Source organism: Myxine glutinosa, chromosome 6, assembly GCF_964187855.1.
Source record: "Myxine glutinosa chromosome 6, kmMyxGlut1.1, whole genome shotgun sequence".
Classification (NCBI taxonomy): Eukaryota; Metazoa; Chordata; class Myxini; order Myxiniformes; family Myxinidae; genus Myxine; species Myxine glutinosa.
The window spans coordinates 139,300,959-139,324,473 of NC_136266.1; the positions used below are offsets into that span (position 1 = coordinate 139,300,959).

Below are 23,515 nucleotides of genomic sequence, written 5' to 3' on the forward strand. Positions count from 1 at the left end.
CGCGAGGGAAAGACAGTACAGGGGGAAACATTCATTAAAACACATTCAACAAAAAAACATCCAGGGACACAGCACAGGGGGACCACGAGGGAAAGACAGTACAGTGGGAAACATTCATTAAAACACATTCAACAAAAAGACATCCAGGAACACAGCACAGGGGGACCACGAGGGAAAGACAGTACAGTGGGAAACATTCATTAAAACACATTCAACAAAAAGACATCCAGGGACACAGTACAGGGGGACCGCGAGGGAAAGACAGTACAGGGGGAAACATTCATTAAACACATTCAACAAAAAAACATCCAGGAACACATTACAGGGGGACCGTGAGGGAAAGACAGTACAGGGGGAAACATTCATTAAAACACATTCAACAAAAAAACATCCAGGAACACAGCACAGGGGGACCACGAGGGAAAGACAGTACAGGGGGAAACATTCATTAAAACACATTCAACAAAAAAAACATCCAGGAACACAGTACAGGGGGACCGTGAGGGAAAGACAGTACAGGGGGAAACATTCATTAAAACACATTCAACAAAAAAAACATCCAGGAACACAGCACAGGGGGACCACGAGGGAAAGACAGTACAGGGGGAAACATTCATTAAAACACATTCAACAAAAAAAACATCCAGGAACACAGTACAGGGGGACCACGAGGGAAAGACAGTACAGGGGGAAACATTCATTAAAACCTTTAAACATTAAAACATTCATCAAATTAAAACATTTTTGGCTGGTATACCACTTCACCGATGATGTCATCATTGTGATGCTTTTGTTCCCCATTGGGAGTACTTGACAATGTGCCAAGTTTCAAATTTTTCCATTCCGCAGTTTCCCTGTATTTTATTTTCATTATTTGCCTTTAATTTAAGATGGCTGCTATACCACGTGACCTATGATGTCACAATTATCATAAAACATTCTGCATGCGTGTTGCTTCGACTGAAAGTTTCGTCTCAATCGGACATGTGGTTGCTAAGAAAAACGAGGTTTAGCCCGTACTGACGGATGGACAACCCAAAAACGTAATGCCTCTGGCCACCTTCGTGGGCGGAGGCATAAAAAACATTCCAGGTAAAATATTGTCACGTCTGAAATATTCAACATTTCCAATAAAATATTGTCACTCATAGTTCAATAGTACAGTGCTCAAACTTTTTGTGAATACTATAATGTAGGGAATACAATGTTAATATATGAATGTTAATACATATAATTAAAGGTGGGCGCGATTCGGAAAATTTTAAGTCCGCTTACCGCTTATCCGCTCCGCCAGCCCGTGTAGTCCGATTCGCTTATCCGCTTCAGCGGCCCAAAATCTTAGTCCGCTTACCGGTTATCCGCTTATCCGCTTCGATTCGATTTTTTAAAAGCGCTTCGACGTTTTTAAAGCGATTTTTGACGTTTCGAAAGGGAATTTAATGCTTTTTAAGCCTAAATAGCCATTTCTAACTACTACAAAGACAAACAAAGCTTTTAAGATCAAAAATATACATTTTTATTTAAATAAAATTTATTCAAAATGTATTGAAATAAAGTTTTCCACTCGACTCGACTCTACTCTACTCTACAGTTAATTTAAATATAATTTTAATATATGCAAGTTACATTAAAGAAAAATCAATTTGCCCGTCCTTTCTTTGACAAGAGAGTCTACTAGTCAACAGACTAGCACTAGCAGTCTGTTGACTAGTCCTCGTCTTCCTCCTCCACCTCGTGGGCCTTCTTGAGGATTTGGAGGTTGCCCTTCATGAAGACGAGGGCCTCGAAGTTCGGTGCAGCCAGGGCCGACCTCTTAGGCCTGAGGATGTCCGACCCGTAGCTGAACACGCGCTCGACCGAGGCAGAGCTCGGGAGCGGCGTGTTATGCCTGAGAAATAGAGTTACCCAAGCATCACGGAACTCGAGCGGGAAGAGATTGGGCGAGAGCCGAGTTGTTAGGGTTTCACTTATTATTCACTTAAATAAATATTCACAATTCTAGAGTAACGGCTCAGGCTAACAGCTGATTTGGCGAATCGCGATGCGCTTTAATTTTTCGGTAGTCCGCTTACGCTTATCCGCTTCGGTTTCCGGGGGTTGTTCCGATTCGCTTATCCGCTTCGAAAACGTTAGTCCGCTGCAGCGGATAAGCGGATAAGCGGACTTTCGAAGCGGACCGCCCACCTTTGCCGGATATAATGTTAATATATGTATATCAGTATCTGCCTACTTTAGGCTACAGCGATCCGGCTACGATGTGATACTCGTGAATTTCCATGCATTGCTGAGAACAAACTGTATTGTCTTGTAACTGCTCTCAGTTAATACCGGGAGCGTCACAGATAGCAATCGAGCGTTACTTCGAGGCGACGATCAAAGACGGACTCACTATACAAGCGCGGGGAAATAAAGAAGAAGAAGAAGCTGGCAGCTTTTACCTACTGCTCTCGCGCGGCAGCCTTCAACCCTGCAAAGTAACTCAAACGAAAACGGCTTTTATGTACAACAATAAACAAGGCTTTATTGCCACGGATGCTGATAACACAAAATAAAACGCACCACTTACTAAAACCCCCTAATGAGCGCTCCGACACACAGAACCAGACATAGACAAGGGGATGGCAGAACGGGAATGAAAATAAAGAGGTGTGATTTTATCATGCACTTAGCCTGATCAGCTTGTGAGGGTCTCGCCAGGGTCTGCGAAAGTCGTCTGGTGCCTTGGTGGGAACCAGGCCTGGACGTGCCCTTGTTCACGCGCTGCCAGGCCTCACCACGCGAAGCGAACGAGTGTGCAGCCCGCTTGCTCCGCCGTGCAATGTCCTCACGGATTGGGCACGGAACTGTGATGCACCCAACGTTCGGATCAGAAGGGAGAGACGGACGAGGGTGAAGGAAGGCATGAGGGCAAGAGGTTGGAGCAGAGGAATCGTGAGGGCAGGAGTGAACGAGGTCCAGGCACCAAGGGATCCAAAAACGAGAGAGAAGAAGAAAAATGCCAGCCAGTCAGTTCTTTTATTGGCCGTCTCGTGACGTCACCGGCACATCCCCTCCAGTCCGCGTGTCGCTTCTTGCTCGCCTCTCAGGTCCTCCGTGGTCTTCGCCAATCGGTCCTCTGCTTCCTTCTCAATCTTCCTTCCACCAATCGGAGGGAAGCTTCTTGCCCCTCCCTCTACCAATCGGCGCGCTCCATCCTGCCTTGTCTCGCTATTGGTGGTGTCTTGTCCAATCGCTGCCCTACTGGGCGTGTCTATTGCCTGCTTGCTCGATGTTTCATCGCCATGTTGGCGCAATGCGTGGGCGCTTCCTGCCTGTTCTTCTGGTGAGTTTTATTGTGGGGGGGGGGAATTTAATTCGTAAGGGTGTGCTGTTGGGCCTGATTAGTGTCTATGGTGTAGTGCCATACGGGACAATTGATAAATCACAGGTCTCACACACAGGGGAATTAGCATAATCCCTACTCTAGTTATCACAGGAATCATCCTTGTATGATCACAAAGATACACTTATGCGAGCAAACCGCTGAAACAAACTTGTTACATGAGGGGTTCCCTATCACGATAATCCGAGGACACTACCTATACAGATGTACCTGAATCTATATATCACACTACCCCAAAATTCATAATAGTATATTTTTGCAATCCGAGAATTCCTTTGACCCATGAATCGTACACACATCCATAGTTCAAGTTTTTATATTTTTCAAAGCCAAATTGGATTTCTGTATAACCACATGAGGAGATACAGTCGTGGCCAAAAATATTGGCACCCTTGCATTTTTTCAAATAAAGCACCATTTCTTCCAGAAAATTGTTGAAATTAAAAAATCTTTAGGTATCCACATATGTATTTCTTTGGTTTCCAGTGGAACAAAACAAAAAAGCTGAAAAGATTACTAAATCTTAAGCGTATTCCACACAGAAATCCAAAAATGGCCCGGACAATATTATTGGCACCTTATATAAGTTGTTATAAATAATTAGATTTCAAGCAGGTGATTCTCCTTTACGTTGGAGTTGAACAGACCTGTGGTGAGTGGCAGGTGCCTACAATATAAAAATCACATTCAGCCAGTTTGAATCGAGAAAAGGAGTCATTCTGCTGTTTTGTGTCACTGTGTGTACCGCAATGAGCATGGAGAAAAGAAAGAAAACCAGAGAATTGTCTGAGGAGGTTAGACACAAGATTGTAGCCAAGCATGGACAATCTTGAGGTTAAATGTCTATCTCCAGAGACCTTGATGTTCCTGTGCCCACCTTACGCAATGTTATCAAGAAGTTAAAGGCCCATGGCACTGTAGCCAACCTCCCTGGACGTGGCCACAAGAGAAGGCTTGATTAAAGATTGCAGTGAAGGATTGTTTGGAAGGTGGAGAAAGCACCTCGATCAACTGCCAACCAGATCAAGCTGACCTTCAGACACAAGGTATGACAGTTTCAACTCCCACCATCCATCGCCAACTCTATGAAAGGGGGTTCTATGGTAGGAGACCCAGGAGGACCCCACTGCTGAGAAAGCCCCACTGGAGTTTGCCAAAACACACCCAAACAAGCTAAAATCCTGGGAGAATGTCCTGTGGACAGATGAGACCAAATTAGAGCTTTTTGGTAAAGCACATCATCTCTATGTTTACAAAAAACAAAATGAAGTGTTCAAAGAAAAGAACACCTTCCCTACAGTCAAACATGGAGGAGGTTCATTGATGTTTTGCAGTTGCTGTGCTGCCTCTGGCACTTGGTTCCTTGAATGTGTGCATGGCATCATGAAATCAGGAGATTACCAAGGCATTTTGGAGCGCAATGTTCAACCCAGTGTCGGAAAGCTGGTTCTCCGTCGAAGGTCATGGGTCTTGCAGCAGGACAATGACCCCAAACACACTTCAAAAAACACTCAGGAATGGTTCAAGACAAAACACTGGACTGTTCTGAAGTGGCCAGCAATGAGTCCAGATCTAAATCCCATTGAACACCTGTGGGGAGATCTGAAAACAGCAGTTGGGAGAAGGCACCCTTCCAATCTGGGAGAACTGGAGCAGTTTGCACATGAAGAGCAGAGCTGTCCCCCAAATATTCCTACAGGTCGCACAAGATCTGCCAGCAACCCTCTGATGGTTAAACTGCCGAAATCTCGGCTCTCTGCTCACCTTCACTCTTTCATTCCTCTTTTCTCCCGCCTCTGGAACAAACTCCCTCACTCCCTTCAATCCCACTCCTCCCTCCAGGTCTTTAAAACAGCTGTTCACCACCATCTCTTATCTTCCCCCATCCAAAACCTTTGATCTTTTCTACCCCCGCTAATTCACCCCAGATCCACCTTGTTTGAAATTCCAACTTCTTTCCTGGAAGTCCTGGCAGTGTCCATATGTTTTATACCTCTCCCACCGCCCCCTTCCCACGCCCCCCCCCCCCCCCAAAGCCCTCGCCCTCTCTCAGATCTCTCGATGTCTCCATGTCTCTCGGTCCCTGCTCTCAAATGTTGTGTTTGTGTCCTTCCCCCTCTCTCCCCATCTTGTCTACCGCTCCCTATGTTATATGTTTTATGTGTCGGTTTGTCTTTCTGTGTGATTAATGTTCGCTCTTTCACGAGCCTCGATCTTGTGTACAAAAAAAAAAAAAAAAAAAAAAAAGAGCAGGACAAACTGCCAGTGGAGAGGTGTAGGAAGCTCGTTTATGGCTATAGGAAGGCTGACTGCAGCAGTGATTTTGTCCAAAGGCCATGCTACCAAATATTAATTCCTGATTTAAAAGGATATATTGAGTTCTGAATAAAAAGCAAAGGTTCTGTAATATTAACAGTGAAATAAAGAATTGTGGAGACTAAATACTTTTGTCAATTTCAATTTATTTTGAGAGAAAATTGTGAGTTGTTTGAAAAAAGTGTAATGGTGCCAATATTTTTGGCCACGACTGTAAAATCAATTGGCCATTCTCTGGGTATCGTGTGGCAAAAGGACATTAAGACTGGTGGGTTAATGTGGGATACCAGAAGGTAAGTTGGATTTCGTGTTCTGTGCAACACCTGATTTTCTAGGGTGGTTTTTAATTGTGGAGACAAGGTTCCAATGCATATCATCTGTAAAAAAAAATTAGATTCAAACTGGTGTGAACGTGGGGCCATGGGGTGAGGGGTGTACAGAGGGGAAGTGAGGAGGGTGGTTAATTTCTACCACATTTGTGCATGAGCAAAGGCACCCGGCATTGCCGGGCAATGCTGGGTCCCTCCTCCCACCCCTTACCCTGCCTACTCCCATCCCTTCCCCTCCCTCCGGACACCCACTCCACCTCTTCCCCTCCCTCATGCCACCCCTCCCCCTGCCTCCTCCCACCCCTTCCCCTTCCAGACTCCTTCCCCACCACTTTCCTCTCCATCCTCTCACCCCTCCCTCCGGACTCCCACCCTACACTTCAACGCTCACCAAACTCCCACTCCACCTCTTCCAATCCCCCTCCCACCCTCCTCCCCCCGCTTCCCTGTCCAGCCTTCCACCCTTTCACATTCTGGCTCCCTCCTCCCACATCCTCCCAGTCACTGAATGCATAAAGAGTTTTTATCCATGTGTGGGGAAAAATAAGTAATCTTACTATAATTCACCAAATGTCCATCCATCTGTCTGTCTGTCTGTCCGTTCGAAGGTACCGCAAAAACTACTGAACCGATCGCAACGATATTTTAGGTGGGTAATCCTGGGATCTCCAGGAGTAAAATAGGCTATTTAGTTTTTCCAATTTCAGCTTTGGTCTCCAGCATTCTCAGGTTTGGACTCCCACATAACATTCGCGTTCGCATAACGTTCATTGTGACGATGTTTTCATTGTGACGATGTTGTTTTCCCGAGTGTCACACAAACGGCTGCACCGATTGCTGCACAGCTGCACCGATCGCTGCACGGCTGCAGGCTCAGTGACCTCAGACAAAGACGTTTTAGAAAGACACGGGTTGAATCCCTGTTTGAGAGAATTCCAACCCCCTCCCCACCATCACGGCCGTCTCTCCAACTCACAATCCCACGAGATATGCGGAAAGGACGACCCAAAATCAATATAAACATCATTCATATATAAACATCATTAAAAGTAAATAATGACCTCGGACAAAGTTCAAACGACGTTTAATCTCTACATGAGAGAATTCCACATAGCTATTTGGGCGGTGTATATGCTAACAGATCGCTGTCTCCATCGATCTTGCCAAGGCCGCAACACCTATCGGCTCAAAATCCTTTTAACTGTTGACTTGGTAGTTTTTACAATGAAGGAAACACGTATCGGGAGTACATACTACATGGCGATTGTGAATGTGACAGCTCCGAGGCGTCTTTCGCTTCGCATCGCAGTGACGGTGAGCACCAATATGGCAGCTGTAAGATTTAAATCTGGCTTCAAGCCCCCTCACCACCCAAAGCCTTCAAACAGACATGTTAACATGCTCCTCCTCCTTCATTCCCGTTCTTCAAAGCAAAGCGGTAAAAATTGTTGTATTGCCATTATATTTGATGAGCAACGGTACCCGCCCTAAGGGAGGGGCTTCAATTTGGAGGTGCGATTTATATAAACATCCGTTAACTATCACACGCAAATCATCAAAATCTAAACAGTATTTTTAGAATTTCAATAAAAAAAACAAGGACATGACACAGCTGCACACCAGTCTCGGAGGAAGTCCAAGGAATACAGATCTGGTGAACAAGGACGGGACACAGCTGCACACCAGTCTCGGAGGAAGTCCAAGAATTACAGATCTGGTGAACAAGGACAGGACACAGCTGCACACCAGTCTCGGTGTGTATCGGAAGCACAACAACAACTTCACCAAAATCTGATATTTTACCTTTTCATTTGGGCCTCTCAATTGAAGCCCCGCCCATAGGGCGGGTACCGTTGCTAGTTAAAATAAAAATCTAAATCGTTGAGTCGGAACGACTGGTTTGATAGCTGGCAAGCACTAGCTAGCAGCTTGGTAACTGAACACCCCCTGGACACCTTAACGGCATACATTATACATTCAAAACGCCGTCAAAAGGAAAGCGTTTTTTTAAATGAAAGACTTCAAATATTAATCACAAGCATCGCAGGTCCCAGTCGAGTATGCAGGTATAAATTAAGACGACAGAACAGAAGGGATGACAGCCTTTCTTAAATAAATACTCTTATACACTTAAAATAATTGCTGATTTCATAAAATTTTGCAGATTTAATCCCAGGTTTTGATAGTTATTTAGTCCATGAGATGCGTTCCTCAAATACGAAATCATATTTTGATGATATACTTTAACTAGAACGCCACTCAGTAGAGCGCATACTCCCGCCGTGGGTCAAGTTGGAATAGTACGATTTCACAAAAGTTTGAGGGAGTAGTTCAGTGACAACACAAGACAAGACAACACAAGACAGACACTGCACAGATATATATTTAGAATATATAGAAGATAATGTAAAAAAACAAAAACAAAGCAATTTCACTTACATTTTCGGATTCAGTGTTCATTTCTTTATAAGTGAAATAAAGTATGTATTTTGTATTTTACAATAAAGTTGTAAATTATACAATAAAGTATGTATTTTGAGGCATGTGTGACTTCAAATAAAATAGTAAGCCAGGCAAAATGTGCGTTTCATTCCTTAGGGATACAACATGTAAAACTGGCCCAAACGTGAAAACAAATCTCGCTCATTTTAAGTCGAACAAGCTAATGCGACCACTCATTCTTCTGGGAAGAATCCCGTGCACATGCTGGTCACACTTATAACTCACCGAAGTCTTTATAAGTTCATCAAATACTGACACCGCGATTGACATTCGCTGAGGTAAATGTTGATATCTCTTCTGAGGTAAAAAAAAAAACAAAAAAAAAACAGTTTTAAAGCATTATACGTATCAAACGATACATTTTATGAAACGGGGAAACCGAATACACACTTTGGTGGTTTTAAAATGACAGAATATTTCTTTATTAGAAAAAAAAAAAAAAAACCTTGAAGATGACGCTGCTAACAATGTTAAAAAAAAATGTTTTGAAACATTTTGTTTTGAAATCCAACAAAACGTTGTTTTGAAAAATGTTTTTTTTTAAATGTTGCTGTTAAAAAAAAAAGAGCCACTGTGCACTTCCAATGGTAAACAATCCTTCAAAAAATTCCTGGATCCGGAATAATATCCTGAGCTTCACCAAAAACTAATCAATTCTTCCTTATCCCAAGGGCAATCATCCCACCAACTTTCATCCAAATCCGCTCAGAACCTTTCCAGATATCTTGTTCACGAACACACACACACACACACACGGACACGATCGAATGCATTTCCCTGGCGGGAGTAATTAGTCCGTGAGAGCCCATCATGTAAAAACGCATCAGAAAGGCATAAAAGCGCTCCAAGCTCCTCAAAGCACCTACAAAGCGATGTATACAGCAAACTGTAGATATGAAGATCAGACATTCGATGATGCGAGTAAGGAAAGTGAAAAAATAAATTTTGAGTACTTAATCGTGCAGAAACCATTGTGCCCTGTTCCAAGGCGAGGTGTTTTTGAGCAGGCCGAAAAAGCTTAAGACCCCTACGTGGGATAGCGGATTGTCCAATGATAAAGCCTGTTTTTGTTTTAATTAAATAAGGCTGTTAATCTTTTTTAATGAGATATCGCCCACCACAAAACCTTTAAGGCCACTCTAGGCAGGGCCTATACCAAATAAAGTATAAGTATTAGACAGAAAGGAGGAATATGTTGACATTTCTCTTGAATTGAGGTAGGTTGGCATATACTATATAGAGGGGAAAGGAGGATGTAGGTAAACTGTTTGAGTGATGCCGTGTGGGGAGAAGAATATCTCACAGACTTACTCCTTGGGACAGATACGGTGTATGGATGGGAAGAAACTGCCAAACGTGTAGAGCACCTGAAAGTATGCTCAGGTGGAGCACCCACCTGTGATAGACCTGTGATCGAGATAGACTACCTGTGATAGACCCTCAGAGCACATTTCATGGTAATATCTGCAGAAAAGGCACAATAGTCAGGTTCACTATGTTAACAAATATAATTTCGTTCAAAATTTTGGGAGATTAGCAAACCTGTACATTTTTGGAATCATCAGAGCATGGAGAATCCGAAAATCAATGTTGGCATTTGCACAGACACCTGCATGGCCGCCATTTTGGATTTTCAAAATGGCCGCCATAAAATACATATTTTGCGCTATCTCGGCTTCTAGTCAACCTAGAAACTTCATTAAATATGCTAATGCTATGTTTTCTGGGTCAAGGAATCCAATAAAGGCCTCAAAATAGTGCTCAGGGTTATAGAAAAGCAACAAACAAAGTTAATTGGAAACCATTGTCTTTATATTTGTGATATAACTGTATTACATAATACATGATATTGCAAGTCCTTTGAAGTTATAGGTATGGGTTTATAAAGCAAGAAAGCAGCCTTGTTAGTATCAGATTGAACTATAAGTCCTATACACAGGATCTACTAGGTCTATACCATTCAGGAATATGCTTTTACAGATCTTCATCACTGTCCTGAGTGTCATTTTCGCAAAGGTGTCTACGCAAATGCCAACATTAATTTTTGGATTCCTCATGCTCTGAATATTCCAAAAATGTATAGTTTTGTTAATCTCCAAAAATTTTGATCGAAAAAACATAGTGAACCTCACTACAAGGAAGCAACAGAGCGGCGGACTGAGAGAACCCAAAAAAATAATCATTTCAAAAAGTGGTGTTTCGATTTATCCAATCACCCGGTATTCATTTATGCACTCCTGTGGAGTTGCGTTAGTATGCATGCAAAGTTTGAGTCCGCTAGGTTTTATGGTTTTGGAGTTATTTAGGAGACACATACAAACACCCACACACTGAAATACACTACATGACTAAAAGTATGTGGACACCCGAACATCACACATCTCATTCGAAATTCATGGGCATTAATATGGAGTTGGTCCCCTCCTTTGCTGCTATAACAGCCTCCACTCTTCTGGGAAGGTTTTCCACAAGATGTTAGAACATTGCTGCGGGTATTTGCTTCCATTTAGCCACAAGAGCATGAGTGAGGTCGGGCACTGATGTTGGGCGATTAGGCTTGACTCGCTGTCGGCGTTCCAATTCATCCCAAAGGTGTTCGATGGGGATGAGGGCAGGGCTCTGTGCAGGCCAGTCAAGTTCTTCCACACTGATCTCGACAAACCAATTCTGTATGGACTTCGCTTTGTGCACAGGGGTACTTTCATGCTCAAACAGGAAAGGGCATTCCCCAAACTGCTCCCACAAAGTTGGAAGCACACAATCATCTAGAATGTCATTGTATGCTGTAGCATTAAGATTTCCCTTCACTGGAACTGACTGGCCGAGCCCGAACCATGAAAAACAGCCGCAGAACATTATTCCTCCTCCACCAAACTTTACAGTTGGCACTATGCATTCATGCAGGAAGCCGGGTCTCCTGGCATCCGCCAAACCCAGGTTTGTCCATCGGACTGCCAGATGGTGAAGTGTGATTAATCACTGCAGAGAATGCATTTCCACTGCTCCAGAGTCCAATAGCGGCAAGCTTTCCACCACTCCAGCTGACTCTTGGCATTGCGCATGGTGATCTTCGGCTTGTGTGTGGCTGCTAGGCCATGGATACCCTTTTTAATGAAGTTTCCGACACAGTTGTTGTGCTGACATTGCTTTCAGAGGCAGTTTGGAACTCGGTAGTGAGTGTTGCAACCGAGGACAGACGATTTTTACGCGCTATGCGTTTCAGCACTTTGGGGTCTCGTTCTGTAAGCTTATGTGGACTACCATTTCGTGGATGAGCTGTTGTTGCTCCTAGACGTTTCCACTTCACAATAACAGCACTTACAGTTGACCGATGCAGCTCTAGCAAGGCAGAAATTTGATGAACTGACTTGTTGGAAAGGTGGCATCCCATGACTGTGCCACATTGAAAGTCACTGAGCTCCTCAGTACGGCCCATTCTACTGCCAATGTTTGTCTATGGAGATTGCATGGCTGTGTGCTTGATTATATATACCTGTCAGCAATGGGTGTGGCTGAAATAGCTGAATCAACTAATTTGAAGGGGTGTCCGCATACTTTTGGCCATATAGTGTATATTATTATAGATATAAATACCATCTCTTGTGGGAAGTATCTTTGGAAAGAGACCAGTCTGACTGGGACAAGTTATCACAGTACTTTCTGAGCATGAGAAGGTTAAATTAAAGCATTATTTTTTTTTACCATGGTGCTTTCTTTGGCAACTTATAGTGCAAAGATTATTTTTAGCTCTCTCATCTGGGTTCATTTCTTGACTGTCAGATTCGTGCTCTGTAGGCAGGAGGGGCCTATCATTAGTTTTGAGGGACATTAAAGATCTCATTGAGTCCTTCACAAAAAGGAATGGCGTTATTTTGCACAACCTTACCATCACAGGAAAAGTAATCATGGCCAGCCAGGCAGTGTAATCCTTCCCTTGGGGCTGCTATGGTAGCACAGAACGTGTTTTCAGGGAGACCATAAGACCAAGTTGGAGTATCATCATCCTCTTTTCAAGGAAATTGAAGGTTATTTCAATGGGAAGGGTATTTATCCTCAGTGATGTTTATTTTCTTCTGTTGTTGTACCCCTCCCTCCCCTTCTTCCCCTTCACCCCGCAATCATTCCGCAGTTCATTTCACAAGAACCATGTCGCTCTGCCATGATGTCAAAAATGAAGAGGGCCTCCTCAGGAAGAGGACAGAAATTGCTGTAACCAGCAATGACAGAACACCTTGCTGTAAAAAAGGTAGAGGATTTCACTTGTACACCTTTCAACCCTCATCTCACATTGGGAATAGGTGGGCATAGGAGGTCATGATTACATGACCCCCCTCAACTCGCCACTGACAATCTTGAGCTTCCTCTTTCTAAATGAGCAAAGCAATTAAATGATTCTGCCTCTCCTTTACCCCTACAACCACTTTCTCTCATATCCACAATTGTCTCTCCTATGGGATCCCTTGCACCTCCTGTTGCTCAGACACACGAGTTTTCACGCTGGATGATGCAATAGAGACTCTTGGATTCGGGAAGTTCCAGTGGCTTGTGTTTGCAATTGGTGGTTTTTCCTGGGTAAGTGAATGGAGATAAATTATAAAAGTCATTTTCACCTCGATGTTTGCTGTCACCAAGCTGAAGCAAAAATCCACAATTAGTGCTTCATTTGCTAACTTTGTTCTTCCTACCTGTATAATGCAAGGAAATATGGACCAAAAGGGCATGTTGGTCAATCTGGCTGGCTTTGTAATTTTGTATACACCAGAGCATAGCTTCAAAAATGATAATGAGGGCAAGCCAACACATTGCGTTGAACCGTTTCAGGGCAACTGCCTCACCACAAGTGTCAGTGTACCATGGACGGGAGGAAGGGTATGACAACTGAAGACGAGATGGGATAAATCTGCGCATGAGAGAGATCAGTTTGCTTTGGAAGAATTCCCAGGATGAGTTGATGTCAGAGACAGTAGAAATGGGAGACCAGTCCAGATGATTGATGGCTGCTTGAAGACCATGCCATTTGGCCTGAGTGAAATGCCAGACTCGTCGGTGCTGAGGAGGCTCTCTGAGAATGGCCAGAGAGATATCCACTTTTTTTTTCTTTTTTTTGTATACAGAATCGAGGCTCGTGAAAGAGCTAACATTTATCACACAAACAAATCAAACAGACAAACAAAATATATAAAAAGAGGGAGCGGTAGACAAGATGGGGAGAGAAGGGGAAGCACACAAACACAACATTTGAGAGCAGGGACATCAGGAGATGTGTGGGAGGGAGAGGGCTTGAGGGGAGGAGGCGTGTGAAGGGGTGGGGGTGGGGGTGGGGGTGGGAGAAGTATAAAACACAAGGACACCAAGGACTTCCAGGACAGAAGTTGGTATTTCAAAAAAGTGGATTTGGGGTGACATTAGCGGGGGTAGAAAAGATCAAGGTTTTGGATGGGGGAAGATAAGAGATGGTGGAGAACAGCTGTTTTAAAGACCTAGAGGGAGGAGTGGGATTGAAGGGAGTGGGGGAGTTTGTTCCAGAGGCGGGAGAAAAGAGGAATGAAGGAGTGAAGGTGAGCAGAGAGTCTTGATTTTGGCAGTTTGACCATAAGAGGGTTGCAGGCAGATCTTGTGCGACCTGTAGGAATATTTGGGGGACAGAGCGCAGAGAGAGCTGGGGGGGGGCAAGGCCGGAGAGGAGTCGTTAGAAGACGGAAAGACCACCAACCTGCCTGCGGTGAGTGAGTGAAAGGCCCTTGGAGTTAGCTTGATCGCGGGAGATTCCAATGATTCTGAACGCTTTGGTTTCAACAGCGTGAAGACGAGCTAGGTGTGAGGCAGGAGCACCAGCCCAGAGGGGAGAGCAGTATTCCATTGAGCTCCCGATGAAAGCCTTGTATGTGGTGAGGAGCTCAGGTGTGCCAAGGAGGTACTTCACACGACGGAGGATGCCCAGTCGGCGACTGGCTTTGGAGGCTAGATTTGAAATGTGGTTTTCCCAAGAAAGATCATGGCAGATATTGAGACCCAAAAGCTTGAGTGACAGAACCTCTTGGAGAGGATGATTCAGAAAGTGGATGGGAGGGTTGTCCAGTCGGTCTTTTCGGAGAGACATCATAAGAGTGTGAGATTTGTCAGGATTGAAAGACATGTTCCACTTGTTTGCCCAGTCTGTGATTTTGTCCAGGTTTGCAGAGAGTGAGGAGGGTGCAGACTGCCGATCTGAGGGATGAGGAATGGAGTGGCAGAGAGTGGAGTCATCAGCAAAGAGATAGAGAGGATTTTCAAGAGAGTCAGAGAGATCAATGATGAAGACCAGAAGGACATTTTAGCAATTTTAACAATAATTTCACTTTAACAAGGAAATGATCAGAAGAACCGATTGGAGCAGAAGAAGAGCAGCAGACATTTACAGGGAAGTTAGTCATAACCAAGTCCAGAAGAGAATATACTCCATTGACCGAGATCCGGGTCGTGAAATTCACAGATTGTGTCAGTCCCAATGAGTCGCAGAAGTCCTTTGCTGAGATGCCATGGCTGGTGAGAGAGGAACCCACACCCAACCAGCTGGCATGAGAGTTGAAGTCGCCACATATGAGGAAGAGTTGGGATGAGTGGATAGAAGTTGGTCCATGTTGTCAGACAGTGAGATGTAAATTAAGTCATCACTATTTGGTGGATGGTGCAGTACACATATGAACAAAAAGTGAGAGCCGAGGGGAATCCGTAGCCAGAGGTACTCATGGGATTTGGCAGGTGTAAGAGAAGTACATGGAGAGTGAGAAAGAGTTTTTTTATGTACAGTGTAAATCCGGCACCAGGACAAGGCTCAGGTCTATCATGCCGAAGGAGGGAGTAACCAGGGGGAGACACTAAGGAGTCAGGGATGTCTTGAGGGCGGAAAGTTGCTGTTAAGCAGATTAAGTCTGGTTTGTGCGAAGCAACCTGTATATTATTTTAACTCCTCAATTGCCTGGTGCTGGCTTAGCGGTTAGGGTGCTGGCTTGGGATCCTCGGATCCTGGGTTCGAATCCCGGTCGATCGCTAATTTAACACCAGGGGGGTTGACTGAGCCTGTCATCCTTCCGAGGTCGGCAAATTGAGTACCAGCTTGCTGGGATGAATGATCCCGGTGTGTACCCCGATTTAGAATAGGTACACCGTATCCCTGCGCATCGTAAGAGGCGACTAAGGGTTGGCGTCAGGAAGGGCATCCGGCCATAAAAACATTGCCTCAAACAGGGAACCATGATTGTCATGGGGCCCGCAAGGCTAACCCCCGCTCTAGCGGGGAAAATGGCCTTAAAACGATCATTCATTCATTCATTTCCTCAGCATTTATAATTGTTGAGCACCTATATAGACGGTATAGGATCGATTATACTCTCTGGAAGCACATAAACAGATAGATTGCTCTTCATCTTTTTGAAACTCGAATCTGTAGCATCTGTGTTCAGTTGTTGACCAACTTGACTGCACCTCTGGCCATTTGTCTTGCAGTTTTCCATTGCTATCTTAGTCTTGTCACCCACTATCTTGGGACCTAAGATTCAGTGTGAGTGGGATCTTCACAGTTGGCAAGTCGCTCTCATCTATTCAGTGAGTGTTTTGTCATTTTTTATTTTATTATTTTGATCGTTCGTTGAGATTGATAATGGAATTGGGCGGGTAGCTTTTTTACTCTGAGTTTTGTGAGCAAGAAGTTTAATATATCTCATCTGATTTGAGGTAGTGGTGGTTAGACGTGTGGACAAAATACCAGATTTTGATGTGTGGACAATCAGAAAAAATTTGATGAAATATTGAGGTTGAGGATCATGTTTGTTGTTTACTAGAGAACCTAAAGATGAGATGAATGATGCCTTGTTTCGTTTGAATTTATGTGTTTTCAGTGATTTAAGAATCGGTTTCAGAATCAGTGATTTATGTCTTTGTCTGAATTCTGAAGTGATAATTTAGCTTTGCTCTTGTGGAAATGTTCCCACTCTAGATGCACTTTACGGGGCAAGCTTTGTTTTCACCTCTGTGGGGAAACTTTGCAGATAAATACGGACGCAAACTGGTAGGGTATCTCGTGTCTTTGTGTGGTTCTAACCTCAGCTCTAAAGGCAGTGAGTGGTGCTGAAATTCTTGATGGTTGGACTTTCCTTTTGCAATCTTTCAAAACGTAAACATGCAAACTAAAATGCTAACGTTGCACGAATAAACATTTCAATGCTATGTAAAGATTTTGGCGTTTGGTTTACATTTTACAGTGTATCCTGTTCAGCACGATGTGCGCATTCTATTTTGGAATTCTTAGCTCCTTCGCCCCATCGTACAACTGGTTCCTCTTCTTGTGGTTCCTGGTCGGCATCTCAGAGGGTGGTTTGCCTCATGTGTGAGTCTGCCCCTATAAAATAACATTGTAGTATCTGATTTTAAAAAAGAACTTTGCACGTGTATCAGATTAGTTTGCAAGTGCATCAATGAGTCAAAAAGATTATACCGTTAGTCCATTTTTTGTGGTTTGGGGAGGAATACATTCTCATCATTTGTTTGCTGGTGCAAGAGTTTGGAGCATTGAAATACGAATGTCTCACATTTTATGGACAACTGAAAATAATGAACGTTCCAGAAACTTTTAATTTTGAATTCACATTGGTGTTCTGATTCCACCCTCCCCCTCTTATCCCTGCCGCCCCTCCACACCCCCGAAAGGTTAAAAAAAATAGAGCAACAAGTAAAGCCACATTCAAAGTACACCATCCCCATGCCAAATAAATAAATAACATATCTTAGAGAGCGTGACATTGCCTGGGCACCTTCAGCGCCTAGCAATGTGGCCATGCGGCACGTGGAGACGGAATTTAGAGGGAATGGTGTACAATACGTCATTGTTTAATTGGGCAATTAAGATAATTAAATATTGATCGTAAAATAATTAATTTCTTAATCAGTTGGCTAATATTATACCGAAACTAACACTGTTTCAGCCAAATCTGTAACTTTTAGAAAATTAAATAATTCATCAAAAAAAAAAAATAAACAACCCATTAATAATCCAAAATAGCCTTTACAGCCAAATCACCCGGTCACTGTCGTGTCCAAATATCAGCTTCATAGCTCAAACGGTGCCTGAGATATTACCCAGATGAGAAAGAAAATAAATAAGTACTTAATAAATCAATTTTAATTAAGGAATTCATCAATTAATTGATTAATAAAAAAATTTAAAAATAACGTTTTTGCCACAGCACTTGTTCACTATTTTGCTCAACTTTAAGCTTTCTAAAAACTACAAAAACGAACCAGAGTGAAAACTGCGTACTCCCTTTTCAGCACATGTCATCGCTGGCCCTGCTTCTGTGCTCGGCGATGACGTCATGCAGCGCCTGAATATGGAATAGGGAAGGAGCGGTGCACAAGCATTGTAGCACACCAGTGTCCCTAAGTCTAAGGGGACCCAAGACCGCCAGAGATTAATTCCCAGGATGCCCAAGTGGAGATATTCTGCGTACTCGTGTCGAGTCCTCGGTGCGATGTAGTGAAATAATTAAATAATTAAAGATATCTTAAAATATACCATTGATGTGTAGCTTAATCCCCCACACACCCAAAGCAGACCTTCCAAGCCCACAAACGGGAAGCCTATATTGTTATTGTTAGGATCATTGCTATTTATTAGAAGGACCCTATCTCCCTGCGGAAGCGGCCAGAAGGGTTATGTTATTATCCTTATTTAAACGTCTCTTTCAAAGTACTTCTCGAAGCATAATTCAAAACACCTCACTCACCACTGGAAAACGTGGGGACAGGAATCCTGTACTGTAAAGGGTGGGGACTTGTAATACCCTCTCCCACCTGGAGCAGCACTACATGATGCACATATACATAGAGTATTTGCACCCCTTCCCCATCCCCACTCCCAAAGACCACATACAAAGATAAAAAAAAACACCCACATGCACTAATCAGGGTCATGATGATCCTATGTAGCAAGTCTGGATGTAATCGGTCCAGAACTGTCGGAGGGAGTAGCGGAACAAACAAACAAACACACGAACACACACCGGTATGGATTCTAATTACGTACAGCTGGCTATGCCAATCTATACATGTTTATAGCGCATCCTTGGAACTTGATCAAAACTGATTTTGTTTTTATGGCGTAGCCCATAGGGCAAAGCCTTCTAGAACAGTGTTTGTCCGTCCGTACGTATGTATGTCCCCCTCAAACGTATACCAATCAGAGCTGAGGATCTGGTCACATGACAGGGTGATGTCATTACGTCTGATGTCATTACGGCGGTACGGCGGCTGACTCTCCACACTCCGCCATTTTGATTTATATGCCATTCATGCCGAACATATCGTCGAACCTGTCATATATCGCCATATATCGCCATCACAATCGCCATGCTCTACCTTTCCGTTTTTCATTCAGTGTGAAACACAAACAAACCGATTGTTAAAATGACCATCAAATATCGAAAGCATCAGCGTTACGTCTCTTCCAACAAAACGGTACGTACCCAACCCTTGTGGGGTATATAGATTACAGTAGATCTTCCCTCAGTTCTGTAAGTAAAACTTACCTCACGGATGTCTGGATTCCTCCAAATTTCTTTGTTTAATGTTATAAACAGCATTAGCGACTGTTTAAAAAGCTAATCATACGTGTTTGTGGTTTATAATATTTTACAAGCCTGGCTACGCCGCTATTAGACTTCCGGTCTTGTTTTTTGTATTTTGACCTGTATTGGCAGCCATCTTGGATTTTGTCGCAAACATAAAACAATCTTATCCATAACTACAGTACTAGTACCCGACTGCAAAGCCGCAATGAGCCGGCAAAGCCAAAGCCTCTTGCCACTATTTTACCCATCACTATGGCATCAGTAGGTTAGGTAGTCGGTAGTAGGTAGGTGTAGTAGGTACCGTACCTAGTTCAAAATGACACCATTTGCATTCTAGATGAGATTAAAATTTATAAAATTTACTTCTTGATTAATTTGGTGAATTCCGCCTCAATTTCGGATATTTCCGGCTGTGAAAAACTATCCCCTACGGCCGCGAGATTTCTAAAAAATAATTCTTCGTCAATTTTAGAATATTTGACGACGTTTTCAGCCTCCGAAACGCGGTAATTTTGAAATATTTTTTCAAATGCTCGAATCTCATTGGTTCCGGTGTTTGGTGACGATTTTCGTTGAAGATAACCAGGGCCCGTGCGGGCCCGGGGAACGAGGTTGGTCTTAAAGTATTTTAATTACAAATTAGAGGTGCATTAGATTGTGAATCAAAAAAGACGGGTGAAACAAAGTCCTATAGAACTTTTTCGCAATTTTTGATGCATACTTCCGCATCCGCAAGATGGCAGCCTCCATTGAGTGATTTGGTGCGTCAAAGCTTGGAATTCTCAAAGGATCCAGCAAAATCTGGTTTTTCAACATAATACGTACGCGTTCATTCACAACACCGGCTTTGCCGGCTACTAAACCGATCGCCATTACATTTGGCAGACAGCTTAACACCCTTGTGTGGCTGTATTGAAGTGTGAGGTTGAAAGCGAATCATTTAGCTATAATCTGTGGAAGGTCACTATTGGTCAAATATTAAGTAATCACCGCATACTGAAATTTGACAAAAGATGGAGCTTACTGAATGTAATTTGGCTCGCTGATGTTGAATAGGCCACAGCAAGTAAAATACTTTGTCTTCTTTTACCGATGACGATGTATTTCGGCTCCATTTTCCCAGGAAATATATGAAGGGAGCTCCATGTGGGTGGCAGATTCGGACTGCTTAGAAGTCTTCAATACTGCTCACTGTTCTCGATGAAGAAGTGTTCTCGTGTTGTACAAAGATGAATGTTTTGTGACATCTTTTCTGCCTCTTCCCTTTATAGGGCAACACTGTACACGGAATTCCTGACTGTGAAAATGCGCTCTCGCTGCATCATAAACCTTTCGGTGAAATGAATGATCACCTGCTGGAGTAGTGGAGTAGTATCAGCTTTTCTTTCAACAACCTTCCCATTCCCCACTCAAGGAAAACAAATAGTCCACTGACTCCACTTTTATTTTGCTCCATACAATATTTGTTGTCCATGCCTTATTTCATTCTGTAAGGGTTGTTTCACAGGTATCTGCTTCGTCACATCCATATTGAAAATGGAAGCTCCAATTAGGCTTCCTCCAATCATATATAAATGATGATCTTTAACTCAATTTTGTTTTCGTTCTGCTGGTAAAATCATCAAATTGCTTATGGTCCCCCTCGGGGAGTGCTGTTCAGGATGAATGTTGATGTAAAATTGTGATAATCCATGACACCATTGCACAGTATTCCCTTTGGGGGGGGGGGGGGGGGAGGTCCGTGATAATGCTTTGTCGAATATCTACCATATAAAACAGTGTGTGTGTGTGTGTGTGTGTGTGTGTGTGTGTGTGTGTCCCGCTTCGTAAGGGTAGGTTTTAAAGGCTTTGAGTAGTGCTTTAGGAGGGATTTGAGTGGGGGGGTTTAATGGGCAATCTTTTAACACGACTGTGTGTCCACCGGTTGAAAGACCTAAAAGACTCTGAGGACCCAAAATACCCCACGTACGCAGAAGACCCCCAAGGACTCTGAAGATCTAAAATACCCCGAAGACCCCAAAGATCCAAAATATCCCAAAGAAAGACCCAAAAGACCCCGGCGACCCAAAAGACCCCGAAGACCCAAAATAACCTGAAGAACCAAGATCCCAAGGATACAATAGACCCAGAGGACCCAGAAGACCCCAAGGACTCTGAAGACCTAAAATACCCCGAATACCCAAAATACCAAAAAGACTCTTGAAGACCTAATGCCCCCAAACACCAAAAGACGCAAAATACCCCAAAGACCCTGAAGACTGAAAAGACCCAAAACATCCCAAAGACTCTTAAAGATGCCAAATACCCAAAAAATTGAAAGGACTGAAAAGACCCCGAAGACCCAAAGGATCCACAGACCGAATAGACCCCATAGACCCCAAAAAAATCCCGGTTACTGAAAGGATTGAAAAGACCCAGAAGACCGAAAACACCCCAAAGACCCAAAACATCCCGGTTACTGAAAGGATGGAAAAGACCCAGAAGACCGAAAAGCCCCAATATGCAAAATACCTCAATACCCAAAATATCCCAAAGACCCCGAAGACCCAAAAAATCCCCGAAGACCGAAAAGATTGAAAAGACTCAGAAGACCGAAAAGACCCCGAAGACCCAAAATACCCTGAAGACCCTTAAATACCCCAAATACACAAACAAAGGAGGCGAAATTTTCTGCACGTGAGGTGCAATGTGCGCAGAGTAAAACGAGTGTTCATTTACGTCTGCAGGATGTCTAACAAATAAAGATGATATAAGCAGCCCAGACACTAGGCCCAGAATTCAGACTTTGGCATGCTCACGAGGCTGTACCGTCAAAAACGGTTTCAACCCGTCATCTTCTACGGGCTTTAAACTAGTTAATTTTATCGAACCCCAAAAGATGTCCCCAATGTTATCATTATGCACTTCATATTTATCTATTCCATCTCTCATTTGTTTGTCTGGCTGATCTGCATGATTGGCATAGGTGACTTGGTCCTTTGGCATTCTGGTCATGGTCGGCCTGGGTGTGTTGCTTCTTCCCATCATGACCTGGAAGTGGTTCCTCTTCCTTTCTTGCCTTCCACTTATCGTCAGTGTCCTCATTTGCTTTGTAAGAATGAACATGGTCATATTGCGAAAAAGCCTTTTAATTACTGTTTATAGATTGTCGAATTGCGATTTGTCATTTATGTTTTGTTACCCACGCCACCGAAGGTGTACGGAAGTTATGTGTTCACCCTTGTCTGTCTATCTGTCTGTGTGCAGGATGTCTCAAAGAGTTGTCGACGGATTCGGCCGAAATGTTGTGGGGAGGTTGGTGTGTGACAAGGATGAAATGATTAGATTTTGGTGAAGATCCGGTTCCGGATACTGCAATTTTAAAAGTGATTCTTCACCATTGAGAGATGGGGCTAAAAACTATGTATAGCACGATATTTCAAAAAGTTGTGGACGGATTCGGATGAAAATGGGTGGACAGGTTGGTTGTGTGACTAGGACGAATTGATTCCATTTTAGTGAAGATCTGAATCCGGATCCGGATATGAGAATTTTTAAAGTGAGTCTTCACCATTGAGAGATGGGGCAAAAAACGACATATAACATGATATTTCAAAAAGTTGTGGACGAGTTATGACGAAACTTGGTGGACGAGTTGGTTAGGTGACAAGAAGGTGACAAGAACAAGCCGATTCGAATTTGGTTCAGGTCCGGATCCAGATCCGGTCTATCAGTGGAATACAAAACAAACTGTTCAACCTAGCGGAGGTTTGCGCTCTACCGAGTGCCATTTCAGATTGTTTGTGCATTTTTTGTGTTCTATGTATTCCTAAAAAGCTGGATGGAATGAGTTGAAAACTCGTGGTTGCACTTGTCATGGGCCCAGGAAGGTTGTAGGTGATAAAACATTTCATAGCCCACAGGGTTCAGGGACTGGGAGTGGGGGTGGGGGTTTTAATGCAAATTATCAATGCAAATGTTTGTCATGTTCGGTCTCTTCTGGGTTAGGGGTGTTACAAGTCAAAATAAAACAACATCCCAATTATCTGCATGAAAACCATAGAGATCATAGAAGTGGAGGAATTACCATACTGTGATATTGCAAAGGTGGACCGTGGGGTGGACACGTTGTCAAATCCTCCACCTGGAAGATCACCAATTTAGTGAGGGATCATCCTCAGGAACAGTAGACCATTCAACGGGAAAGCCAAACAGATCTTTTCTTTGATTTCTCCCATACAAAAACTCTAACGATATCTGTCACCAATGGTAATTTAACCATTTAAAAAGGATTGGGGCCGAGCTTGAACCCCAGGCAGACATACAGACATACAACCCCAGGGAGCATGTTTGGTGGAAAATTACCAATAGCCTCGAGTTTGACTCGTGCGACGGTTATAATT

General features: G+C 43.4%; 1 protein-coding gene across 3 annotated transcripts in view; it reads left to right on the plus strand.

Moving 5' to 3' along the window:
* The window catches only part of LOC137430361 (synaptic vesicle 2-related protein-like), a 194,221-nt gene that overhangs the window by 23,308 nt on the left and 147,398 nt on the right, over window positions 1-23,515 (plus strand). For all 3 annotated transcript variants that reach the window (XR_010985040.2, XM_068121172.2, XM_068121173.2), the window contains exons 2-8: window positions 12,659-12,775; window positions 13,010-13,101; window positions 16,015-16,113; window positions 16,505-16,576; window positions 16,770-16,894; window positions 20,405-20,468; window positions 22,099-22,224. Coding sequence is in view for 2 of the 3 variants with exons in the window: in XM_068121172.2 (XP_067977273.2) it covers window positions 12,676-12,775; window positions 13,010-13,101; window positions 16,015-16,113; window positions 16,505-16,576; window positions 16,770-16,894; window positions 20,405-20,468; window positions 22,099-22,224 (678 nt within the window). In the remaining variant the exon portion in view is untranslated. The remainder of the gene's footprint in view (window positions 1-12,658; window positions 12,776-13,009; window positions 13,102-16,014; window positions 16,114-16,504; window positions 16,577-16,769; window positions 16,895-20,404; window positions 20,469-22,098; window positions 22,225-23,515) is intronic.